At 38.4% G+C, this 27,929-nt stretch overlaps 1 protein-coding gene across 2 annotated transcripts in view; it reads left to right on the forward strand.

Annotated features, from left to right (window-relative positions):
- sptbn1 (spectrin, beta, non-erythrocytic 1) overlaps positions 1-27,929 on the forward strand; it is a 153,481-nt gene that overhangs the window by 63,361 nt on the left and 62,191 nt on the right. For both annotated transcript variants that reach the window (XM_057849270.1, XM_057849269.1), the window contains 8 exons: positions 18,904-19,055; positions 22,589-22,762; positions 24,166-24,257; positions 25,740-25,820; positions 25,980-26,095; positions 26,910-27,022; positions 27,090-27,277; positions 27,348-27,465. In XM_057849270.1, the coding sequence (XP_057705253.1) occupies positions 18,904-19,055; positions 22,589-22,762; positions 24,166-24,257; positions 25,740-25,820; positions 25,980-26,095; positions 26,910-27,022; positions 27,090-27,277; positions 27,348-27,465 (1,034 nt within the window). The remainder of the gene's footprint in view (positions 1-18,903; positions 19,056-22,588; positions 22,763-24,165; positions 24,258-25,739; positions 25,821-25,979; positions 26,096-26,909; positions 27,023-27,089; positions 27,278-27,347; positions 27,466-27,929) is intronic.

Raw genomic sequence — 27,929 nt, forward strand, 5'->3', positions numbered from 1 at the left:
AATCGAGACTGTTTTACGCCCACATCTATAAAGAAGTCAGGAATTTAAGCCTTTTTTCACATGAATTTTTAACGGAAAAAGCTCTTTGTTTACATATGGCGGCTGCTAATTTGCTTACTGACTAGCATCATAGTTCGCAATATTTACTTAAAATAAATGCTAACTGCACGTTTTTTGGGCTTTTAACCAAGAATTGAGACTGTTTTACGTCCATATATATAAAGAATTCAGGGATTCAAGCATGTATTTACAAGGATTTTCAACGGAAAAAGCTCTTTGTGTTTCTACTCGGTCAGCTTTGACGGAGATAGGCCCCCTATGAATGGGCCCCGCGCTCCGTGTCCCTTCAATACATTATGAAAGTTATGGCATTTGATACACAAAATCAGGTTTTAATGTGGCAGTTGTGTTTTGCATGCTGTCGCTGAATGTACCGTGAGAGAGTGACTGGCTGAGACAGGCGGAGCCTCTCGGGGCGGCCGTTTTGTGAGTCTCGCTCTCCTGGTAGTGGCGACAATTTGACAGTCTAAAAAGTCACGAAAGTGAGAATGATTGCACGCCTGTGTGACTTGGAGTACCACGCGGTTTCCCTTGCATGGTTTAAATTTCCGCTATGCATTTTTTATATAATCCAGTTCGCTCTGCATTTAGTTGGAGGGGAATGCCATTGATGGCCATGTTCGTCGTTCCACTCATTTCTAATTTTCCCTCTTTTTCAATGGCAGGAAAACATAGGTGGTTGTACAAAAACTTACCATTACAGCCCATTGACATTCAACTGGCACACAAGTAATTTGATTCCATTGACAGCAATGGACGTCCAAATTTCCCTATCATTTTCAGTAGCAGAAAAATGTGTGGTTTGGATTTTTGGCCATTACTTAACGGTACAGCCCACTGACATTCAACTGCCGCTCAAGTAAGCCAATGCCATTGACGGACATGTACGTCAAAATATCAACAGGAAGTGACCTGCAATAATAAAGTGTCCCCGAAATGTCCCCAAATCAACAGGAAGTGACCTAATTGATTGGTATCTACTCGGGTTGTTCCAATCATGTTTTTTTGCTCCCGATCCGATCCCGATCGTTTTAGTTTGAGTATCTGCCGATCCCGATATTTCCCGATCCGATTGCTTTTTTTTTTGCTCCCGATTCAATTCCAATCATTCCCAATAATTTTTCCCGATCATATACATTTTGGCAATACATTAAGAAAAAAATGAATAAAACTCGGATGAATATATACATTCAACATACAGTACTTAAGTACTGTATTTGTTTATTATGACAATAAATCCTCAAGATGGCATTTACATTATTAACATTCTTTCTGTGAGAGGGATCCACGGATAGAAAGACTTGTGACTTTGTATATTGTGACTAAATATTGTCATCTAATCTAATCGTAGGGAGAGGGATTGTAAGGAGTTAGCCAATTAAAAAAAGGCTCCAAAGGCTGCCAAATTTCACTCGACTGATTTTACGCTGCCTTTTATCTCTCTATATAGGTACAACGGCGCCATTACAGATTGAGCGCGACAATGCGTGAGTGGGTCGTGCAGCGCATGCATTAATTGCGTTAAATATTTTAACGTGATACATTTTTTAAAAAATTAATTACTGCCGCTATTGGGATAAATTTGATAACCCTACCTTAAGCCTAAACGTAAGACTTTGGGTGAGTGTAACATATTATGTCTGTAATGTTAAATACAATTAGAAAATGATTTAATTAAAAAAAAAAATATATATATATATATATATATATTAAAAAAAGGCGTGGCCGATATTTTTTTGCCGATTCCGATACTTTGAAAATGACGTGATCGGACCGGATGCCGATCGATCAGGACATCTTTAGTATCTACCACAGCAAAGCCTCATCATAATTTCTCCAGAAATTGCAGTTTCTCTTTAAAAACAAAGTTCAAAACAAAAAAAGAATTATACCGTATTGGCCCGAATATAAGACGGCCCTGATTATAAGACGACCCCCTCTTTATCAAGACTCGAGTTTGAAAAAAGACTTTTTAACACCGAATAAATTTTTATACAGAAAATAATTACAGTACATGCGAAACAAATGATTATAACAATATATTTGAGAGAAAAAGCATGTTATTTTGCCTCATTCAAATCTTAATATCTGAACATTTAAATATGTAAACTACAGTGCAATCACATTCGTAAATGAATGGCTTCTGGTTTTTGAAATGTAAATAAACCAATCTATTGTGATAAAGCAACAAAATTGCAATAATTGCATTCACCATCAAAGTGAGGTGTAACTGTAACTGTAGTCTTGAAACAAATCTGAAAAAGGAAAAACATTGCAATAAAATAATGCAAACTGGTTAAACTTGAGAGTCGCTGAGATCTGTCATGACAGAACATCGCTTTAATGATATCTGGCGCCATCTAGCCTCGTGAATGGGTATAACGTCTAGACTCCGAATATGATACTTCCACTTTTTGAGTCTTATTTCAATGCAAAAAACACCGTCTTATTTTCGGGCCAATACGGTACTTTTAAAATGTTTTACAACTAAGAATTTAACTCATTGACCACCACTGACACCAAGTGGGCAGCGTAGTCCAGGATAGGGGACAATGAAGTGGAGAAAGTGCCGGCAGAAAATACAAACCGTTATTCCTCCTCCTCCCAGTCTAAATGAATTGGACGTCTAGTGCCATCAATGGCGGCCAATGAGTTAAGAAAGGGAATAAGTTTTTTCTTTCGCGACGCCTTAAACATGCCAACTTTCTCCTGAGTGGCTCCACATCCTGGCCATTTAAATCTGAAGAGAACGGCGCCATTGTCAGGAGGCGCCGGCCAAGGTGACACCAGGAGGAAACGACAGTGGACGGCCGCCTTGTCTCGCTCGAACCGGCGCGCTCTCTCCGTACGATGAAAGGGGTCTTTGATAGAAGTCGCCCAGTTAACTCCCGCGCATATGGGGGAGGGGCTTAAAGCCGAGACTCAGACAAACAGCTGAAAGTTTGAAATACGGAAGGCCTGCGTCGCTATCTGCGCTCCAGATGTGTTTGCTAGCACTTAGAGAGCGACAAACAATAAAAACTGGAGCTTTGTTTGTCATCAGCCTTTGCCGCCATGCTCCACGCATGACGAAAATAGAAATACTTGGCAGTTTTGACTTGTCCATCTGTCTAGTTACAGTGTTGTTTTTGGCAGCCCTTTTAATTTTCGTCATTGTCTTTGTTATTTGAACTATAATACTTAATAGTCTTAGTCATATTTTAGTCATTTCCAGATGTGTTTGTCTTCGTGTAGATTTTGTTGACAAAATCTCTAGACCAATTTCGTCTAGTTTTAGTCGACGTTTACTCAATATTTTCGTTATTATACATTATTTTCAATTAGCTATACCCACCTGGACACCACGAATGGTATGTAAAAAACATTGTCCGACAGTTTAGGAGGACTGTTTTCCGAAATTTCCGGGTTCGCGGTGAGTCAGCAACCAGCACACTTTTGCTCAATAGACGATGTTTATTGATTAGAAAATGCAGAATAAATGAGATTTATTAATTACAAGCCCACAAGAGCAAGCAACAAGTATCAAAACGAGAACAAGTGGTAACGATGACGTTAGATCTAGTTTGTCAATCCCCGCGTTACCGTTACAGCACAACAAACTGTTCCTTAACAATGAAAATCGCTTACCGTTGACAAATGAGCGGGGAGCCAAACGCTCCGGCAAAGCGGTGAAGGAACAAAGCCAAGTGACCCGTACGAGTTGGGGGAATCTCCTAACTCTTATAGGCACGTCTGACGTGGGGACACGGGTGGCCACTCCCTGCACCCACGAAAACGCACCACCCGAACATGTGAGCCCCCCTTCCCCCGCAAGGGTACGAGATTCCCCCCCAGTTGAGGCTCCCAGCGGTTAAAGTAGAATGTTTATTTAAGTTATCTCATGAGATTCCCTCCTAACTATGGAACTCAGGCACGCACTATGGTGCAAAACAAGTTATCTCGTGAGATTCCCTCCTAACTATGGAACTCAAACGCGCACTATGGTGCAAAACAAGTTATCTCATTATATTCCCTCCTAACTATGGGACTCAAGCGCGTACTATGGTGCAAAACAAGTTATCTCGTGAGATTCCCTCCTAACTATGGGACCCAAGGTGAAAAACAATAGAAGTTGTTACAATCTAGGTCACAGAAGCAATCATACATCACAAAGGCATAATGTGCTAATGTTAAGGCATCACATAAAATTTTCCCCCATCAAGGACGTTTGCCGTTCGCGATGGCCTTATGCTAACGCAAACGTGAATGCTATGCTGATGCTACGAGTTACATTTAGCACTCAGCAGCACAGACCTTTAGCTTCCGAGATCAGACGAGATCAGGCGTTCTCAGGGTAGTATGGCCGTAGGCTTGACCTTTAAAGGCTAAAGCATCATTGCATATTTTCTCTTGCCAGATAAGAAGACAAATCTTGCCGTGTGTGTCTTAAAACAAGCAATGGGAAGACTGGAGAGGAAACTAGACTAGTGGCCGAGTTCGGAGAGCGCAGCATATCAAATGAGTGACACAACCAGGCAGGCTAACTACACATAAAATGTCACACGTGTGAACATGTGACAGAAACTAAGGCGCATTTTCGTCTTGTCAGACGAAAACTGGCATTCGTGTCGTTAAGTTTTCGTCTCCCAAGACACGTTTGTATCTCGTTATTGTTTCGTCACCATCATGAAAATATTGGTTGTTACCAAAATATTTTCGTTATAGTCATCGTTAACGAAAACAACACTGTCTAGTTAAAAAATGAAAATTGGGTTCTTCCTCTGGCCAAGATGCATCCTACCTCCCTCACACCAGTGATTTTATCACTTGTAGACATCCAATTCATTTGAAGAGGGAGGATTGCCAGTGAATGAACTAGTGCTGCAACGATTAATCGGTGAACTCGAGTAATTCGATTACAAAAAAAAAAGATTTGAATTAAATTTTGCTGCTTTGAGTATTCGTTTAATTAAAGTGCCGTTGTAATGGTTTGTTTTGAAAGTGTTCGCGTTTAGTTTTATTGATTTGATTGGATATACTGACCTCTAGTGGTGACAGTGAATATGACATTACTCATTTCACATGGCTGAATCCAGCTGCTCCCTGTTAAGACCAACATAAGTTTGAGCTAAGGTTTTTTTTTTTATGCATTCGTAATTTAGTTTATTGGTATAAATAGCTGTTTTTTTGTTTTTTTTTGAGGGGGGGGTATGTGTTTGAACCATTTGTTAAGAGCATTTTAAAAAGAAAAAAAAAAACGATAGCATTTAAGCTAGTGGACTTTTGCTATGCAAGTTAGCCAATTGTTCTTTTTTTGTACTAGGTGTGCACGATATCCATTTTTTGAAACCGATACCGGTGGGGGGGAATATGTGTTTGAATCATTTGTTAAGAGCATTTAAAAAAAAAAAAAACGATAGCATTTAAGCTAGCGGACTTTTGCTATGCAAGTTAGCCAATTGTTCTTTTTTTGTACTAGGGGTGCACGATATCCATTTTTTGAAACCGATACCGGTGGGGGGGAATATGAGTTTGAATCATTTGTTAAGAGCGTTTAAAAAAAATAAATTAAAAAAAACGATAGCATTTAAGCTAGCGGACTTTTGCTATGCAAGTTAGCCAATTGTTCTTTTTTTGTACTAGGGGTGCACGATATCCATTTTTTGATACCGATATCGATAACTTCCTGCTCCTCAAGGCCGATACCGATACGATAACTGATAATATATATACAATTTTTTAATGTATATCAATCAGTCAATATCATTGACGATGTGTCCCCTGAACAATGAGCACTTATCTAAAACAAACATAAACCCAACAAGTATTGTGCTTTGTCAGCAGATAAAAACATTTGAAACATTTATAGAACAGCAAGCCTATCAATAACCAAAAGGCCTCTCAATAACTTGTAAACATAACATTGTAAAATACAAACATTTGCTAATTGCCATAGTAAGGTTTATAACTCAGTGAAGGAAAAATACGGCCTCTAGAACAGTAACAAGCCTTTGCATACTGGCAAAACAGGAGTGGAAACAAACGCACACATACCAAAAATATTATTAATAGGCTCGATAACATATATTGTTATTGGATTTATTGGGATGACGTCATAATTCCTATTATCGGACTGATAATTATCAAACTGATAATTATCGTGCACCTCTATTTTGTACTTAGATCCTCATTTATTTCTTTTTTTAATACCCTTTGTGGCTCAGCTCAGGTGTTTTAATTTTTTTATGTTCTGATTACTTGATTATTCGAACTAACTAGTTGATCAATTAATCGACTACTAAAATAATCAACAGCTGCAGCTCTAGAAGGAACGTGACACTTCCTCCCACTTCAAATGGATTAGACATCTACTAGTGACAAACTCATTTCACAGTAGAAGTACGTTTTGAGGACATTTCATCATCACTTATTCAAGCTTTTTGCATAGCGGTGGCGTCCCTCAAGTGTCAATGCCAGGTCCCGAGATTTTCTACAATATACTCGTGAATAGGTGCATCAACAAGGGTAAAAATGGAGAAAGAAAGTTTGTGTTTCACCTGCCCGCTAAATAATGAAAGGCGCTGTTAGATGATCCAAAAGCGATTGGCCGCCGCTAGCGTGATGTCACAGATGTCACGCCGCTCAAGTGACACCGCGACTGAGCACTGTGGCAACAAGTAACAACAACACATAAGTGACAAGGGGGCCTGTCCTCCTGATTATGATGAGGACGAAGATTAATGTCCTTCCATATGAAGAAGACCTCATTGACAAGCACACGCTTCTTCGTTAGCACCACAACATGATGTTGAAAAGATGCTTTGTTTGCTTTACGCTTCGGAATGTCTCATCATCACACGTGACATCGCACATAGTAAAAATGTGCCAAACATAGACAGAGTTTAACTTTTGTGCGAGGGTCTGCACAACATGTTGATGATGGTCTTCACGCCAACCACAAAGTGCATTTGACACTTGGACGTGACTTTTTTTGTGACTCTGTCCCGTTCTATGCGATGACATCACCGTCCGTTTCATGCGAGACCCTCGCCGGCGGAGGATCGGTTGCCGCGGTAACTGCACGCCGTCATTCGGGCGAGCTAGCTTCTCGTGGGACGTGAGGAATGTCGGAATGCTGGAAGTGGAAATGTGTGTTTTGCCGTGACCGCGTGATGAGTGTGTGCGTGTGTGGATTTGGACGGACGGCCGGCGTCATGCGATCCGCTGCCAGTTGGAAACATACAACAGACATGCGAGTGTGTCTTAGTGGATCCAGATGTGGGACGCACCCTGGCTGGGCTTCACGCGCAATGACGTGTGACCCACTTTACAATCCTAGAAATCTCATTCATGGCGATAGACAGACCATCATTTCAACCGCAGAGATCAAATGATCGATGGATAGCGCTGCCACACCTTTCAATTCAAATAAATTGGACATCTATTGTTGTCAATACAAAGGTTTATCAACCCTAAGACACAAAAATGGGACTCACAGCGTTCAAATAAATTGGACATCTATTGTTGTCAATACAAAGGTTTATCGACCCTAAGACACAAAAATGGGACTCAGAGGATCGCTGTTTATTAGAGGCGGATGGTGGTCTTTCAGTAAGGGGAAGCTAAAGGTTTGTCCGACTGTGAGTGCTTTGTAAAGGTGGAGGGGCTCCTCGGTAGGGAAAGAAACTAGAGTGCCAGAAGTCAAGTCTCCAAACCAGGGATTTCCCGATCGCATATTTTTGCACCCAAGTCCGAGTCACCTTATTTTGAGAATCTGTCGATACCGATTCTCGATCCGATACCGGATTTAGATTTTTTTGAACAAAAGTTCCAAACATGCTACAGTACTGTACATCCTCTTTTTCTGGGTGTGTTGCGTAGGATAAAACATATGAATTTTTGTTTCTTTTGGCAATGTCATTGTACTTCTGGATTATTTTGTTACTTTTCAACTCTTAAATTAAAAAAAAATATATACTGTAAGTAGGGTTGTTCCGATCATGTTTTTTTGCTCCCGATCCAAACCCGATCGTTTTAGTTTGAGTATCTGCCGATCCCGATATTTCCCGATCCGATTGCTTTTTTTTTTTTTTGCTCCCGATTCAATTCCAATCATTCCCGATATTTTTTCCCAATCATATACATTTTGGCAATGCATTAAGAAAAAAATGAATAAAACTCGGACGAATATATACATTCAACATACAGTACACAAGTACTGTATTTGTTTATAATGACAATAAATCATCAAGATGGCATTTACATTATTAACATTCTTTCTGTGAGAGGGATCCACGGATAGAAAGACTTGTAATTCTTAAAGGATAAATGTGACTTTGTATATTGTGACTAAATATTGCCATCTAGTGTATTTGTTGAGCTTTCAGTAAATGATACTGCAGCCATTTAACTTCTGCTCAAATGCATGATGGGAAGTGCAACTATGACTGTGCATAGGGGCACCAATTGATATATCTTCTCTGCGTTGGGAGAGAACATAGGGTGTTAAAAAAATGATCAACTACAACCTTCATTCCCCACATTGCCTCCCACATTATTTTTAATTGCTGAGAGAGGTATTGTAAGGCTTTATCTACATAAAAATTGAACGCGACAATGCGTGAGTGGGTCGTGCAGCGCATACGTTAATTATTTACCGTGATTTATTTTTAAAAATTAATTACCGCCATTAACGCAATAAATTTGATAACCCTACTTTTAGCCAAAACTACTCTGGATGAGTGTTAGTCATTTTGTCTGTAACGTTAAATACAATTAGAAAACGATTTCAATAAAAAATATATATATATGTATTAAAAAAAGGCATGTCCGATATTTTTTTGCCGATTCCGATACTTTGAAAATGACGTGATCGGACCGACATCTTTAACTGTAAGTGTACTCCCAAAACAGTGCATTTCCATGTGCACTGCCCGACAGCCAGCTAACATTGTATGTCCTCCAAAAAAGGCAAGGCTTGGTCTTTTCTTGTTTTTATTTGAAGTACCGTATTGGCCCGAATATAAGACGATGTTTTTTGCATTGAAATAACACTGAAAAAGAGGGTGTCGTCTTATATTCGCGGTCCAGACATTATATCCATTCACGACTAAGTTTGGCATCGAGCATCAATGGGAACCGTTTCTAACACTCCGATGCTCCCGGAATAGTTCGAATTTTTAAATTTCGAGTCCTTGTTTCGATGCCCTGACCGCCGAGCGGAAAAAAATTGCTCGAGTTTAAAGACTGATGTTTATATACAAGTTATAATTAGCCCTGTGAGAAGTTAGTTTAATTTTAAAAAACTTCAAGAAGTTAAGACTTTAAGATGAAATGTACAATTTTTTGGACCCTGCATTATTTTGGGATCCTGCCTCTTAAAAGAATCGGAATCGGGAATCGTTCGGAACCGGAATCGAAATGTGGAATCGGAACCGGAATCGTTCAATTTCAAATGATGCCCAACCCTATTCACGACGCTAGATGACGCCAGATATCATTGAAGCGATGTTCTGTCATGACAGATCTCAGCTACTCTCCCCATTCACGACGCTAGATGGCGCCAGATATCATTGAAGCGATGTTCTGTTTGTTTCAAGACTACAGTTACAGTTAGACTTCACTTTGATGGTTAATGCAGTTATTGCAATTTTGTTGTTTCATCACAATAGATTGGTTTATTTACATTTCAAAAACCAGAAGCCATTCATTTACGAATGTGATTGCACTTTAGTTTACATATTTAAATGTTCAGATATTATGATTTGAATGAGGCAAAATAACATGCTTTTTCTCTCAAATATATTGTTATAATCATTTGTTTCGGATGTACTGTAATTATTTTCTGTATAAGAATTAATTTGGTCTTTTTTCGAACTTGAGTTTTGAAAAAGAGGGGGTCGTCTTATAATCAGGGCCGTCTTATATTCGGGCCAATACGGTAATTTGAATAAGTTTGTGAAACTATAACAAAGAAACATTCATGCGTTCGACACAACTGCAGAATTCACACCGGTATACAAATACCGTGTAGACAACACACTTCACTTGACCTACAACTCTAAGCATAGGTTAGCTTCCATACAGCAGGACCTATTAAAAAATTTCGTTCATATAGCTTTTCCCCATAAATACACATATACTGTATTTTAACAGGTTGGTATAGATGTAAAATACTTACAGACATATAGCTTTCAAGGCAGAAACGTAGCAACGCACTCAACTGCGTCAATGCCACCGGCAGGCTGTGTACTGTAAAAGTGAAAACACCTTAAAAAAATAAACCAAAAAATAATTTAATATGGTGTAGATCGAGGTATTAATTCATCCAACTTGTGAATTGTTTCCAAAGGAATTTGAAGCCATTCTTCAGTTAGAATACCCTCTAACTCTTTCAGAGACGATGGCGGTGGAAATCGACGTCTTAATTGAATCTCTAAAACTGACCATAAATGCTCAAGAATGTTAAGGTCTGGGGATTGTGCCGGTCATACGAGATGCTCAACTTTAGAATGTTGCTCATGCCATTTTTTAACAATTACTGTATGTTCAATGATTATAATGCAAAAATGTTAGGTGTTTCCATAATTTTGTCCAGCCCTTGTGTGTTCCAAACTGCGTCACACGGTGGATGCAGTCAATTTTTATGACCACGACTTGGCTGTAACGTACTGTGATATGTTAACTGGCTCTAAACCATGGCGACTCAACCCAGCACAATAGGATTTATGCATTATACAGTGATTCCTCGCTACTTCGCGCTTCAAACTTCGCACCCCAGTCTATCGCAGATTTTATTTCAATTAAAAAAAATATATGAATAAATACAGATGAGCTGTCCCAAGCCGATCGCGCTCGCTCCCTCCTTTCCTCTCCTTGCTCTTTGTTCGTCAAAGAGTGAACTGGAGTTACTTATTAAAGTAAACGATGATTGACAGACGGTTAAGCTTTGATCTTGCCAGAGACACAAGCTTCAAAGTGCCTAATGCGTCAATCATCGTTTGACTTGTTAAACAGTTGCTGTGGCAACTCATTGTGTGTAACTGAGCAGCTGGAGCGAATTTGAGTGGAGACTCAATGAAGCTTTTAATAAAGACAAGCATTTTTTTTAATGGATTGGGTGTTTACATTTTTTTCTTGTTTGAAAATAATTCTGTGGGACAGTAACATGTTTAAAACTTATCATAATTATTACATTTAAAGTGCCTAATTTTTTTTGGGGGGGGTTAATTATACTTTGTGGAAAAAGGTAAAAAAAAAAAGTCTTATATGTATCTGTTTCCAATAATAGATCTCAAGAAATACACTGAACAACAAAAAAAAAAAATTGTAACCCTACATCGCAGTTTTCCACTTATCGCGGCGGGTTCTGGTCCCCATTAACCGCGAAAAACGAGGGATCACTGTATATAACATAAATTAAAAACCCGATCCTTTTCACTCGATTCCGATCCTCTGAAAAATGGCCTGATCGGCCCAATTTCCGATCACATGATCGGATTGGGAAATCCCTACTCCAAATCCAAGTACCTACAATAGAAAATAAATTATTTTTCGCTACTCATTTTTAACAACGCGTGTCGCTAGCCTGATTATGACAGTATCCGGTTCAACTCAGAACAACGGAATGAAAATTGAAAAATGCCTCCCGTAGATGTTAATACGACAAGATCACTGATTGGCTAATTTCGCTGTCAATTAAAAAGGCACTCAGCCTCAGACAGATCATCCAATCATCATGCAGAGAAGCAGAGCATCCGGGCCCGCCGAGCCCCTCCCACTGCCCCCAGACTCCCAGAGACGCACAGCGTCAGATGGGCGGGATAAACCCAGTCTTTAGCCAATGGCTAGTCTCGTTTACTGTAGTGGAACAATGCGCTTTCAACTCTGGAGACGCACAGCTTCCACGCTGTTTAAAGGACTGTAAAGCTTCGCACATGAATGAAAAGCAGCTGGATCATAACCAGCGATAAGAAGCTAATTCTGGTATACATCCCTTGTATAAACCTGCCAAGTTTAATTCTGATGATCCACCAATAACAGAGGAGTAGTAGTTTTTGCTATTTCCAACAACACTTGCTCTAACAGTAAAATTTGTATGTTAATGTCAAGGAATGTGTGCGCAATTATGACATTCATGCCTTCCGTCCCGTGATGCGCCACAATTGTTCTTTATGTTTGGGGCTTGCGAGCCAAATGTGTTGTGACTAACGCATACCTCGTGACCCTCTCGCTCAACATAGCGTGTCTGTGCATGTGTGCGACCGTGAGCTTTTTTTTTAAAACTTCCACTAGTGCTGCAACGATTAATCAATTACCTCGAATAATTGCTGCTTTGAGGATTCGTTTAATTAGAATGGTGTTGTAACTCTTGGTTTTGAAAGTGTTTGCATTTCATTTTATTGATTTGGGTGGATACACTGCCCTCTAGTAGTAGCAGCGAATATGACATCTATCATTTAACAAGACTGACTCTAGTGCTGCAACGATTAATCGATTGAGTAATTCGATTAGAAAAAAAAAGATTCAAATTAAATTTTGCTGCTTAATTAATTATCGCGTTGTAATGTTTAGTTTTGAACATGTTTGCATTTGGTTTTGTTGATTTGAGTGGATACACTGCCTGCAACTGTGAATATAAGTCATTTCACATGACTGAATCCAGCTGCTCCCTGTTAAGACCAACATAAGCTTTATAAGTTTTTGTTGAAGGTAATGTTTTTTAAATGTAATTTAGTTTATAGGTATATTTAGTTTTTTTGTGGGAATATGTATTTGAACCTCATTTATTTATTTTTTTTATACCGTTTGAGGCTCAGCTCAGGTATTTTAATTTTTTATGTTCCTTATATGATGACTCGATTATTCGAACTAACTATTTCATCAATTAATCGACTACTAACAATTAATCGACTACTAAAATCATCCATAGCTGCAGCACTAGCTGAATCTAGCTGCTACCTGTTAAGGCCAACATAAAGTAAGTTTTTGTTTGAGCTAATATGTTGTTTTTTCATATATAAAACGCAAGAGGTGATTGCATTTTTTTAGTAATGAGGTCAGAGGTCACAGAGGCCAGAAAAAAAATGGTTTTGTTTCTTATTGAATGTGTGTTTTTTAAAATCCTCATTTATGTGTTTTCCTACCGTTTAAGCTCAGGTATTTTAATTTATTTTTCAATGAAAGTGCAATTCTGCATAGTTTGAAGAAACGCTCACAAATTTCATTTTGTATTCGCATTTAATGCTATTTCGAAAGTGCAATCTTAGGAAGCCTAGAATTTATTCCGCAACGCAATGTTCCTAAATGTAAATGTTCCTAATCCGATTTCTCAATTATTCGAACCAACTAGTTGATAGATTAATCGATTACTAAAATAATCGATAGCTGCAGCCCTAACCTCCACCAGTAGGTGAGACCTACATAAGCGGAGGTTGTGAGTTTGGTTCTGTTTGTCTAACTATATGTTTGATTTCAAGGGATTTTTGTGATAGGAACCCAGAAGAGGTGACTCCATTTTGGGGTCATGAGGTCAAAGGTCACAGCGCCAAATTGAATGTCTCTATGTTAGGGTTGTCAGAAGTATCGGAAAGTGTCCAAGTATTGATACTGAAATAATGTATCCGGATATGATATTTAATTGCAAATGTACCGATTTATTTGCTTTTGCCGCAGCACAGGTCACCCGCTGCTAACCCTCCCACTTCAAATGGATTGGACGTTCACTACTGATAAAGTAATTGGTGGGAGGGTGCATCTTGGCCAAATAAAGATCAAATGATATACTTTAACTAATTGGCTGCCATGACGACGGGAAGAGAATGAACTTCAAATTTTTAGTATCGATATCAGGTTAAAAATGTAATATCGTGACAGCAGTACTGTTTGTTTATGTTGAAGATAACTCAAGAACGAACAAAGGGAGTATCAAACTAGGATTAGGATATATCTTCAATATGAAACACAGAGATGATTCAGATTTGGCCTGATGAGGTCAAAGGTCACGGGTCCAAATTTTTTGTCTTTATGGTTGTGTTCAAGATAGCTCAAGAACAATAACAAATATGTTATATAAAATGGAAGATTTGATTACATTGGTGACATGAGGTCAGAGGTCACAGAGGCCGGAGAAAGAATTTGTTTTGTTTCTTATTGCATATGTGCATGCATATTGTATGTTTTTTTTTGTTATAGTGTGTGTCTGAGTGGGGGTCTGCTTGTACATGTGTATTGGTGTGTTTGTGTGTGTAAATCTATTAGCGTGTTTGTGTCTGTGAGCAGCTACATACGTGTGTGATTTCAAAAAGGCGATTGATTTTGTTCTATATTTTGCGTCCCCATGGCGACAAGCATCCACGCCCATGTCTGCTTTTGGGTTAAGGTCACGTCCCAACTCTGTACGTGTGTGTGTGTGTGTGTGTTCGTGTTATCCCCGCATACACACACTCCCACAATCAATACAGCACTGTCTCCACTTACCGCAACACACGCACACACTGCTGCTTCCTGTGTGTTCAGCAGGAAAAGGAATTCAAGACTTTGAGTGCACCCGTGGGTCACATGATCTGTATTCGGGAGGGGCGGCAGAGCTCATAGAGAGCACGTTTGCCTCACTGTTGGGGGTTTCAATCATGGCTTCAGTCTTCCACTAGTGTCTTGTCTGGGTGTTTCTCATTGTCTCGTCACTTTGTTTGTATTTACTTCCCTGCTTCGGTTCCGTTCTTTGTCTCGGTTTCCGTGGCTTTTCTCCACATCCCGTCGTCTTTCCCTTCCCGTCAAAAACCTCCATGCTTTTCTGCCGCCATACTTTGTTTTTGTATTTTTTTGAAACTCATCAAAATGATCGATACGGAAATGTTGTATCCGGATACGATTTTTGATTGCAAAAGTATCGATTCACAGTTATCTTGTTTTTGCACGAGAAATGTGTTGTCGTGGGTCAAATTTAATTTTAAACTACACTTGATAGTGATAGAGGTTGTTTTTTTCAATATACATGTTTAATGTGAAATTATCCAACGTTACTTTACGTTTCATCTTTTTCAAGGCTCGAAACTTGGGGTTGTATGGTATGTACAAAACCATAGTTAAACATCATTAAACATTTCAATAGGATATTGTTGAGTCACAGTTAGATTTATGACCTCATCGCTATTCATCCTTCGCACAGCCACTGGAAACACAAATGTAGTTCAGGGCGACCGGAAGATCAGGACTTTACGACATTTGCGCGGTTCCTCATGTGGAATGCTGTCTACTAGAGGCGTGCAACATTTCCGATTCTTAGATTATTCGCGATTCGGCCGTGGAAGATTCGAGAACGATTCACAAACATCCAAATTCCGATTATTGAATTATACCAGGTAAAGTGGAAATAAAACGCAGTCAGCGTGGTCTTCGGGACGCAATGAGGAACGGACCGAGAGTAAATATCATGTTGAGCTAATGCCGCTAGGTAAAAAAAAAAACAAAAAACAATAATACCTGACTGCAGCCGTCAGCCGCTACAAACAGCGCCCAGTTGGTAGTTGCTACAAACATTCGGCAACATACGGCTGTGGTAGATATCCCATATATGTAGTCTAGATGTTAAATGACTTTCCCGCGCTAGTAAACAGGCGCCATCTTAAAGCAGTAGACTTCTCTAGAAGTCTCTGTTATAGAGAACCTAATTACTTTTTATCTAAAATACCCCTAAATCGGCAAAATCTTTACTTGAATCTATCTTTAAATGATGAAACAGTTTTAAAACTTGTCGAAAGTAGACATGAGGGAAATTATGGAGTAACGGGCGCAATTTTAACAACTTTAACGATTGATTCACAACATTAAATTAATTGAATGTAGTTTAAAGCTGCTGATACAGAATGGGGACTTGAGTATTTTATTTACTGTTTTTAACCGGTAACTTGATACTAAAATAGTAGTTTGGTTTTGGATTTTTGAACAATTTTGGAACAAATATACAAAACATTTAAAAAAAAAAAAAAAAATCCACCTCTACTGTCTACGTGCAATTCAGTAAATGACTAATAACTCCCTGATACAAGGTTCAGTCTTTTTCATATCTGGCGTGTATGTGAGGTATCCCAGCCTGACCACGACTGCATTGAAATATTACCCATTAGGCCTGACGCCCCCTGCTGGGAACAGGAAACACCTTTATTTTTGCTAGACCGGCTCCTCGTTCAAGGGAAAAAAAAAAACAATTGACCTCAGACCTGCATCATGGGAGCCTAAGACATGTGTTCAGGTACCTAATAAAAAATATTGAGCATGCTCAGAATCGTACCCTGAAGGGTCCTGTAGGGGTCATTTGCATCAACCCTACAACGCCACCTTGTGGCAACAGAAAGTCACAAATTTTACTCATACATATCCAGTTCTTATGCAGTTGGTCATTGTCGTTACAAGACCTTTTGTCTCTTTTGTCTCTGTTGCCGTGACGATCCTTGGTTAGTCATTAAAAGGAAGTAGATTTCTTCAGGGACTAAGGCAGCTCGTAGAACCACGAAATTTGGCACAATTGGTCCAATTAGAAGATTCATTTTTGGTATTGAATAAGGGCGTGGCTGCACAGCTCAGTAGCACCTCCTATTATGTAGTACCCTCTTCAATAGGGGCTTTTTTCTCCTATGTGTGTGATTGCATTTCCAATCCCAAAAAAAGACATGAGTTTCGAGCATGTTAGGTTCTCTTGAGATGATGAGAGGGGGAAGATCTGCTACTACCTTGACCTGCATGCCGTCCGAGTTGTGCCACACTGCGAGGGCCTGTTCAGTCCTGCATGCAGGCCTAGTTACTATTTTATTCTTATTAGGTGTATGCGCTCTCTGCCTTGTTGTGGTGTTGTAATAAACAAGTGAGTGGAAATCATGCAAAGATGACTTTTTGACTTGTTTGAGGTCAGAATGTTTTATTTGACCTTTTTGCTTGGCAGGAAAAACAAGACAATGCTTGTCATGTCACATAACATCCTTCGTGTTTTGATAGCACTTCCTCTTTCTTATTTTTATACGTCTCGAGAGACTTCGTCTGAGGGTCGGTGATTGTTAACCCTTTCTAGGGTACTCATTGGCTGCCGTTGACCGCGCTAGACGTCCAATCCTGGACTGGAAAGGGGCAGAGAATGAATGAATCAATGGCATTGACAGATAGTCCTCCCAGTTTCAATGAATGGGAAATTTAAGTGTCGTCTTGGACAACAATATAACATTTCAATATCGATATTCGATAAGTTTTTCTACTTTTGACAACCGTAAAATAGTATGAAAATAAATGTACTTTCGAGTGTTATAAGGGCCCATAATCAGTGTATTTAATATTTAATATTATGAATAATTTAACAATATGACAAATAAAATGATTGATGATTAAAACATACAGTAGTTGATCATACTTAAGTTATTATTATATTTGAAGTCATTTATTCATCTTCCGAGCCGCTTCTCAAAAATCATCTCTTGCCCTATATAGGGTTAAATTAAGTACAATTAAGGAGACTGAATATTTAAAAAAAAAAGATATGTATTTTTTTAAATTAAAAAAAAGAGAAATTATTTTAAAACAACTGATTAAAAATATAGAGATTGTGTAAATGAGCGAGTTAGGAAAAATATAAATAATAAATGAAATAAGAAAATGTGAAAAATATTTTTGGGGGTCAAAAATTTTGTAAAATTGTGTAAATAACAGAGTTGGGAAAAATATTAATATTAAATGAACTTATTTAAAAAATGTGAAAAAAAAATTGGGTCAAAAATTTTATAAATAATTTTAAAATAAATGATTTTTTAAAAATTTAAAACAAATGATTTTTTTTTTAAATGGAGATTGTGTAAATGAGCGATTTAGGCAAAATATTGATAATAAATAAAATTTTAAAAAATGTGAAAAATATTTTTGGGGGTCAAAAATTAAAAATAGTTTTAAAACAAATGATTAAAAAACAGAGATTGTGTAAATAACAGAGTTAGGAAAAATATTAATAATAAATGAAATTATGAAAAATGTGTAAAAAAAAATTTGGGGTCAAAAATTTAAAAAAGAAATAATTTTAAAACAAATGATTTAAAAAATAGAGATTGTGTAAATGAGCAAGAAAGGAAAAATATTAATGATAAATTAAATTTAAAAAAAGGAAAAATGTTTTTTTGGCCACAGATTAAAAAAGAAAAAAAAATTAAAACATGATTAGAAAATAGAGATTGTGTAAATGAGCAATTTAGGAATAATATAAATAAATGAAATAAAAAAAGTGAAAAATGTTTTTTGGTCACAAATTTTAAAAAAAATAGTTTTAAAACAAGTGATTAAAAAAAGATTGTGTAAATAAGTGAGTTAGGAAAAATATTATTAAATGAAATTCAAAAAAATGTAAAAAAATAAATAAATAGTTTTTTAGGTAATTTGGGGGTTTTTTTTAATGAAAAGGAAAAAAATAGATGGTGATGTCTGAGTGACTGAGTGAATGAGAGAGTTACCAAAAGTAATAACAACAAAAATTAATTTAAAAAAAAAACTTAAAAAAAAAAAAAATCTAATTATTTGTGAAGCATTAAAAAAAAGTCGGTGATAGTTTCAGAGATTGTGTGATTGAGCGGGCGAAAGTCAGGAAAAATAATAATAAATAACATTTTTGAAAAAGTGAGACTGACCGTTTGAGAGGGAAAGCGTGTGTTTTCCTGGAAGTTTCTCTCCCTCCCTCAGGAAGCCCATCCCTCACGCACTCAAGCCGCGGAACAATGAACATACGCGTGGAGTAGACGCGCACGCCCATAAATTTGCGCGTCTGCTTTTCATCTTCTGGAAATATTTCTCCTGTCGGCATCAAAGGCAAACGTGTGTGGTTTGTGTGTTTTGTAGACGAGCGTGAGGCCGTCCAGAAGAAGACCTTCACCAAATGGGTCAACTCTCACCTCTCGCGCGTTTCCTGTCGCATCACCGACCTCTATGTGGACCTCAGGGATGGACGCATGCTCATCAAGCTGCTGGAGGTCCTCAGCGGAGAGAGGCTGGTGAGAAAACTTACATTTTCCTTATTATTAACTGCCATTGACAGCAATAGACATCCCGTCTGCTCATACCGGACGTCTGTCCCCGTCAATGGCGTCCGAGGAGTAAATGTCTCCAAGCTCATTGGTAAAAGTTAGTACGGGCACCATGGCAACAGTCCACCGAGTACTAGACGTGAAGCCCCCCCGCCTGGCCGCTTTCAGTATTACCGGCCAACATTTTCTCCCCTCTTTACACAGAGTTGTCAATGCATCACAGTGAGAACAATTCCTTCAAATTCATTCATTCACTGTCGCCGCGGTGACCTCAACTTCCTTTCAGAGTGTTTTTGAACGGGATGTTGAAAGTGTGTGAAGAATATTAATTGAATGAAATGATGTTAGCATAAAAAAAGCTAGCTAAAAAAAAAGGGGGTACACAACTTACGACCTGCGCAATTTTGACTTTACGACGCCAGATTCTCGTCCACCATTTTGTCTCCAGTTGTTTTTTGTTGTTGCCTAAACAGTACCTTATTGTACCTCACATCATCATTTTTTCACTTTACTTTAATAATATGACACGTTCTGTCCTAACTAAACATGAAGCTGCTTAGCTTTACAGACAGCAAACAAAGCAATTGTGCTTTTTGAAGCTTCTTACTTCCTTCACGTTTGACAATTTGTAAAGCTGTAACACACATTTGCACACTTATGTTCAAAACAACACGCATTTTAACATTAAGACACTTGACACTAGGGCTGAAGCTATCGATTATTTTAGTAGTTAAAGTTTAGTAGGTTAGTAATTAAAATACCTGAGCTGAGCCTGAAACGGTATTTAAAAAAAGAAAAGAAAAAAAAAGAGAATCTATGTACAACAAAAGAACAATTGGCTAACTTACATAGCAAAAGTCTGCTAGCTTAAATGCTATAAAATGCTAAGATTTTTTTTAATAATGCTCTTAACAAATGGTTCAGACACATATTCCCACATAAACGGCTAAATATACCTATAAATATATATATTAGGGCTGTCAAGATTATCGCGTTAACGGGCGGTAATTAATTTTTTAAATTAATCACGTTAAAATATTTGACGCAATTAACGCACATGCCCCGCTCAGACAGATTTAAATGACAGTACAGTGAAATGCCCACTTGTTAATTGTGTTTTATGGAGTTTTGCCGCCCTCTGCTGGCGCTTGGGTGCGACTGATTTTATAGGCTTCAGCACCCATGAACATTGTGTAAGTAATTATTGACATCAACAATGGCGGGCTACTAGTTTATTTTTTGATTCGAAATTTTACAAATTTTATTAAAACGAAAACATTAGGAGGGGTTTTAATATAACATTTCTATAACTTGTACTAACATTTATTTTTTTAAAACTACAAGTCTTTCTATCCATGGATCGCTTTAACAGAATGTTAATAATGTTAATGCCATCTTGTTATAATAAACAAATACAGTCCTTTTGTACCGTATGTTGAATGTATATATCCATCTTGTGTCTTATCTTTCCATTCCACAATAATTTACAGAAAAATATGGCATATTTTATAGATGGTTTGAATTGCGATTTATTACGATTAATTAATTTTTAAGCTGTAATTAACTCGATTAAAAATTTTAATTGTTTGACAGCCCTAATATATATATATATATATATATATATATATATATATATATATATATATATATATTTATATACCTACTAAATTATGAATGCATAAAAAACATTAGCTCAAACAAAAACTTAGCTTACGTTGGTCTTAACAAGGAGCAATTGGATTCAGCCGTGTGAAATAAGGCGGATCAGAGGGCAGTGTATCCACCCTAATCAATAAAACTAAATGCAAACACTTTCAAAATAAACCATTACAATGCCACTTTAATTAAACGAATACTCGAAGCAATAAAATTTAATTCGAATATTTTTTTTCAATCGAATTCTAGAGTTAATCGATTTATCGTTGCAGCACTACTTGACACAAAACAGTTGGTGTTCAAACGTCCATCTAGTGTGATCAATATGAACATTTAGTAGATTAAATTAGCCTAATTTGCCAAACAAAAATCCACTATCTTAAACGTTACAAATGCTAATGTATTTACAATTCTCATAGAAAATCGCTCACACGCAACTACACAAACTGTAGCTATAAACTTGCCTTATGTGGGCCATACCAGAGCGCAGCTATCCTTTATCCATGGCAGACATCTGACTGTGCTTCTGAGTCATAGAAGCCGACAGTCCAGCCAAACCCAAAGCTGCCACCAGAGGGCAGTGTATCGTCCATCATTGGTGTTGGTTGGTTGGTGTTATACTTATATAGCGCTTTTCCACTAAACAAAATACAATACTTTTGGAGTTTTTGGATAGTTTTTTTGACATTTTAAAGCGTTGATTCCGCCTTATGCGGTGAAGGAATCTGACCTTTTAGCTAGATTGCCGGAATCGCGCCAGCGGAACCGCCGGACCCGCGTGGCACAGCTCCAATGACCCGGGTCGGCGAAGCCCCAGCAACCCGGCCAAAAGGCCAAACTCTGCGCGTTCCCCTTAGTCTTAACTCCTTGTACTGACTCCATTTTGAAAGGTGGAAAAATGCTTCAAAGCACAAGTTGACAATTTATTCAGGTCAACAGCGATCAAACGGCAAGGTGAAACAGACTCAGGCGAGGAGGCAGACTCATTCCAAGATGACCATATCACAAGTCAACAAAAGGTTCCTAAGAAAAATGAGCACGATTAGTTAAACATTGTCTTTTTGAAGGCTCTAGCAGGGCGGGCTGTGGGCAGAAGAAGGGTGTGTTTGGGCATTGTTTAGGATTATTGTCTGTTTGTGGATTGGACAGGAGAATTCAGGAGTTACTGTTGTCAGGGCAACGAGGGTTGTGGATTTTGCCACCTCAGCGCAACGTAAGTGCTGAGAGTTCACTTCTCGGTCGCGGGTTCCTCCTTATTGGATGTTCCTTGTCAGGACAAGATGTCCCGCCATCTGTTCTGGACTGTCCGGAAGAACTGATCGCGGGAGTTGATGAATGCAGACATGGGCTTGTAGATGTCATGTCAATTTTGCTTAGTCAGTTACATGACGCACGCGTTGGGCTTCTGTGATAAGAAGGCGTCATGTATCTTATCCCCTATGTCAAATATATTATGCTTGTTTCGCTTAAACTATGAAATAAGATGATGTGATATGATATGATATATTTATTTTATATTGGGTACGTCAGAGTAATACAAAAAGTCAGATAGTAAATAAGATTAGAAAAAAGCTTCAAATTCAATTTTGCTGCTTCGATTATTCATTGAATTAGAGTGGCATTATAATGGTTTGTTTTGAAAGTGTTTGATTTAGTTTCATCTGTTTGGGAGGATACACTGCTCTCTGGTGGCAACAGTGAATATATATAAAAAAAAAAAAAATCGTCTAGGCTAAGTCCAGCTGCTCCCTATTCAGGTCAACTTAATATTTTTGAATATTCCACAATCGGTTTTGGATAAATTGTTCCAAGTTGCTTTTATTGACATTTTCCGGGTTTTTTAGCCCAAGCCCACCAAAGGCCGCATGAGGATCCACTGCCTGGAGAATGTGGACAAGGCCCTCCAGTTCCTCAAGGAGCAGCGCGTCCACCTGGAGAACATGGGCTCACATGACATCGTGGACGGAAACCACCGCCTGACGCTAGGGCTCATCTGGACCATCATCCTGCGTTTCCAGGTACCGTCCGACCGCACCCAATGCGAAAAACACAATTATTCCACAGAATAAGTTTCAAATATTAAAAAAAAGTGCAAGTAAAATTAAACAATTACGAAGCCACTAAAGGGACTTCGACAGAAATAAAATTAATTTAAGGAATCTGGTGCGCACTAAAAATAATCTGGTGCGCACACCAGAAACTATTTGGTATATGATAGCATTATATAGCAATTAAGCTTTCTTTTGCTATGTAAGTTAGCCAATTGTTGTAAACATTAGCATTATATAGCATTTAAGCTTGCAGACTTTTGATATGCAGGCTAGGCAATTGTTGTAAACATTGGCATTATATAGCATTTAAGCTAGCAGACTTTTGATATGCAAGCTAGGCAATTGTTGTAAACATTAGCATTATATAGCATTTAAGCTAGCGGACTTTTGCTACACAAGTTAGGCAATTGCAACAATGCAACAACTGGCTAACTTGCATAGCCAAAGTCCGCTAGCTTAAATGCTATATAATGCTAATGTCGGCCAAATAGTTTCTGGTGTGCACCAGATTGCTTACATTTTTTTTATTTCTGTTGATGTCAATAAAAAAAAATAATAAAACAACGAAAGAAATTCCAAAATTATACAATATACAGTATATATATATTTGTTAAATAAATTAAACATTGATTAATGCATAAATAATAAATAAATACTCCCCCCCCCGATTTAAACATTTTCAATAAATAAGTTTATACGAAATATAATGAACTATTTTTTTTTTCTTTTTATGTTTTTGGAAAAAAAGCAATTTTTACATACAATAAAAACAGATTTACTAAAGTTTTGGAATAAAAACAATTTCGGCATACAATAAAAAGAGAATATTTACTTATAATATACCTCAAATCCATCAAGTGATCATGTTTTACTGCCATTGACGGCGATAGACGTCCAATCCAATTTGACTACGGGGCTGGCAGTGATCATTCGATCGCTCCCAGTCGTAATTGATTGGACGTCTATCACATTCAATGTCAGCCAAGGGGTTAAGATGCGCTAAAAATGATTTGGACAATTAATGAAAAGAATTGTAAGGGCAACTTTTTTCTTAAATCACCGGTGTAATTTTTTTCTTTGATGTTTCACCGCCTGTCGCTCTCGCCTTCGTCTGATGAAATTTGCGCCCATGTTGTTGTCACGTGAGGCCGTCATAGATGTCATTAGCATGTACGGGGGTAGAAAAAGGATTTACCGTTTATTAAGCTGTCAGGATTAAAAACAACTCCAGTTTTTTAAATCCTGAGGTGACGCGACGTCGAGTGACGTTCCGCAGCGCCTGCCAAAAATTTAGTGTGCTCGAATCTTCTCAAGCTTTGTGGTGAATGATGTCCGCCGTCGGCGTTGACGCGTGCACCTGTGTCCGTCAGATCCAAGACATCAGCGTGGAGACGGAGGACAACAAAGAGAAGAAATCAGCCAAAGACGCTCTGCTGCTCTGGTGTCAGATGAAGACGGCCGGGTGAGTCGCAGCTTGCTCCGTATTTTCGCTTTGTCTTGCCGGACAAAATTTCAAGCATATGGGAGGAAATTGAACATTAAACTCATCGGTTACCATCAATGGCGGTTCCTGGCATGGTCGGGTTGGGCGGTTGCCAGGGGTGGCAAATTGCTCGAGGCGAATGCATGTGAGTGATTGTCTACTATTATAATTGGCGCCCTTAGCGTTGCAATGACGCCCCTTGCAGACCGCAGTTACTGTCTGCACGCAACACCAAAAGGAGAAAGAGGTAGGGTAATGGATTGGATCAGTGAACAGTGTCACTCTCCTAGGGTTGACTTTAATTCCTATTTATTTATTTATTTATTTTTTTAAACTTGAATATGTGACCCAGTTGTATAATTTATATTAGGGTTGTTCCGATCATGTTTTTTTCTCCCGATCGTTTTAGTTTGAGTATCTGCCGATCCCGATATCTCCCGATCCGATTGCTTTTTTTTTTTTGCTCCCGATTCAATTCCAATCATTCCCGATAATTTTTCCCAATCATATACATTTTGGCAATGCATTAAGAAAAAAATGAATAAAACTCGGACGAATATATACATTTAACATACAGTACATAAGTACTGTATTTTTTTATTATGACAATAAATCCTCAAGATGGCATTTACATTATTAACATTCTTTCTGTGAGAGGGATCCACGGATAGAAACACTTGTAATTCTTAAAGGATAAATGTGACTTTGTATATTGTGACTAAATATTGCCATCTAGTGTTGAGCTTTCAGTAAATGATACTGTAGCCATTTAACTTCTGCCCAAATGCATGATGGGAAGTGCAACCATGACTGTGCGTCGTGGTACCAATTGATATATCTTCTCTGCGTTGGGAAATAACATAGGGTGTTAAGAAAAAGATCAACTACTACCTTTCTTCCCCACGATTAGTCTAATCGTTGGGAGAGGGATTGCTAGGCTTTAGCCATTTAATAAAAGGCTCCAAAGGCTGCCAAAATTCACTCTACTCATTTTACGCTGTCTTTTAGCTCTATATACTGTATGGGTAAAATGGCGCCATTATAGATTGAACGCGACAATGCGTGAGTGGGTCGTGCAGCACAAGCGTTAATTGCGTTAAATATTGTAACGTAATAAATGTAGAAAATATTAATTCTCGCCGTTAATGCGATAAAATTGATAACCCTACCTTAAGCTTAAACTAAAGACTCTGGAAGAGTGTAACACATTATGTTAAATACAATTAGGAAACGATTTAACTAAAAAATATATATACAGTATATTAAAAAAAGGCATGTCCGATATTTTTTTGCCGATTCCGATACTTTGAAAATGACGTGATCGGACCCGATCGATCGGGACATCTCTAATTGTAATATTTCTGTTATGAATTCTTCTACGAGCTACTGAATGATTTGGGAACAAATGGATGTTGTAACTTAAGTCGAGGCGGCTTCGCTTGATGTCTTTTTCCTGCGCAGATATCCAAACGTGAACATCCACAACTTCTCCACCAGCTGGCGCGACGGGATGGCCTTCAACGCCATCATCCACAAACACAGGTTACTATTTCTCTGCACCTTTAACTTCCCAGTATCCAAAGTAGGAAAGAATGCTTGATAAATATTGGCCCACGGTCCCTTTACCGTTCACTTAGTGGTCATTTCTCAGTCGACTAATTGATCAATGAAAGGTTTGCGTGTTTCCCCACATCTCGCCAGGCCGGACTTGATCGACTTCGACAAGCTGAAAAAGTCCAACGCTCACTACAACCTGCAGAACGCCTTCAACCTGGCCGAGGCGCACCTGGGCCTCACCAAGCTGCTGGACCCTGAAGGTAAGCTCAGTAGATTGCCCTGGCCTTGGAAATGTCGCTATCGTTTGCTATTCGAGAACTCGATTTGAGAATTTCCTGATCACCTGAGTTCAATTTTAGAATTATTGTGGCGATCATTTGTGCATTCATTTTTATCATCAGTTGAAATTTGTTCTCTTATTTTTCACAGAATGCAATTGAAGTTGTTACATTTATCATTATTAAAGTATCCATTGCTGAATCACAGTACAATTAGCCATACAGTGGTATGAAAAAGTATCTGAATCTTTTGGAACGTCTCACATTTCTGCATAAAATCACCATCAAATGTTAGCCGGATCATTGTTAAAATCACACAAATGAAAATACAGTGTCTGCTTTAACTATGCAGAAATGTGAGAAATTCCAAAAGCTTCTGATACTTTTTCATACCACTGTAATAATTTTAAGTCCACGACCGCATATATTGGTATCGGTTAGATTTCGGTATCGGATTTTTGAAGTTGGACAATATCGAGATATCGGTTATTGGTTAAAAAGTCAATAGCGGACAACTCCATTTACAATATGTGTTGGTGAAACCATTTGCAGTTGGACATGGGCATTAAATTAGTTTAAAGTGACTTTAAAAGTGGCATTAAAAGGAGATTAACTGATACCTGTAGAAACCCTGTACTAGTATTTTTTTACTTACATTGAATATTTAGTATTTATTTCGAATCATTCCTTTTTTCTAATCATTCAGCACTCCCAGCGCCATCGAGTTTATCGGTTAGCACGCGGCTATCCAACGGATAATCAAGGTTTAAAAGGTTTCCTCTCTCTCTTCCCGCAGACATCAGCGTGGACCACCCCGATGAGAAGTCCATCATTACCTACGTGGTCACCTACTACCACTACTTCTCCAAGATGAAGGCTCTCAAAGTGGAAGGCAAGCGCATCGGCAAGGTGAGCCCCCGCGAAACGGCTTTTGGCAACCTGGGCGGCATCTAATCGCACTTTCCGTCCACCGCAGGTTCTCGACAACGCCATCGAGACAGAGAAGATGGTGGACAAGTACGAGTCGCTGGCTTCGGATCTGCTGGAGTGGATCGAGCAGACCATCATCATCCTCAACAATAGGAAGTTTGCCAACTCGCTGGTGGGCGTCCAGCAACAGCTGCAGGCCTTCAACACCTACAGGACGGTGGAGAAGCCACCCAAGTGCGTACGCGCCGTTGCCGCGCACGCTATGTGACGTCTCCGAGGTTGCTAAAGACTGGCGTTGGCGCAGGTTCACGGAGAAGGGCAACCTGGAAGTTCTTCTCTTCACCATCCAGAGCAAAATGAGAGCCAACAACCAGAAGGTCTACACGCCTCGCGAGGGGAAGCTCATCTCCGACATCAACAAGGTACACGCCGTCCGTTGTACATTAGGACATGAAAATAATTATGTAATACACAAAAATACATGGTAACACTCTATAATAACTATCCGTTTTACTAGTTAATAGATCATTAGTAAACTGTTGATAAATGATTTATTGTTGATTTGTGAAGTATTTGTTAACAGTCTGTTAAGCATTTTCAGGGTGTTCTTAACCTGAAACTCTGTGTAGAAACGTTTCAAGTGTTTGTGTGTAACGCTTGGCATTTCTATCTTTTCAGATTAAGAAATGCCATTCACTTCAAAAGAAAAGGCATTTTGATAAGGCATTTTGCAGGCAGTGCTCATGTTGCACATTTATGAAAATCTGCCATAGAACCAACAAATATTTGTACTTTGTATATTTAATAGGGCTGTCAAAATTATCGCGTTAACGGGCGGTAATTAATTTTTTTAAATTAATCACGTTAAAATATTTGACGCAATTAA

This window comes from Corythoichthys intestinalis, chromosome 10 (genome assembly GCF_030265065.1).
Source record: "Corythoichthys intestinalis isolate RoL2023-P3 chromosome 10, ASM3026506v1, whole genome shotgun sequence".
Taxonomy (NCBI): Eukaryota; Metazoa; Chordata; class Actinopteri; order Syngnathiformes; family Syngnathidae; genus Corythoichthys; species Corythoichthys intestinalis.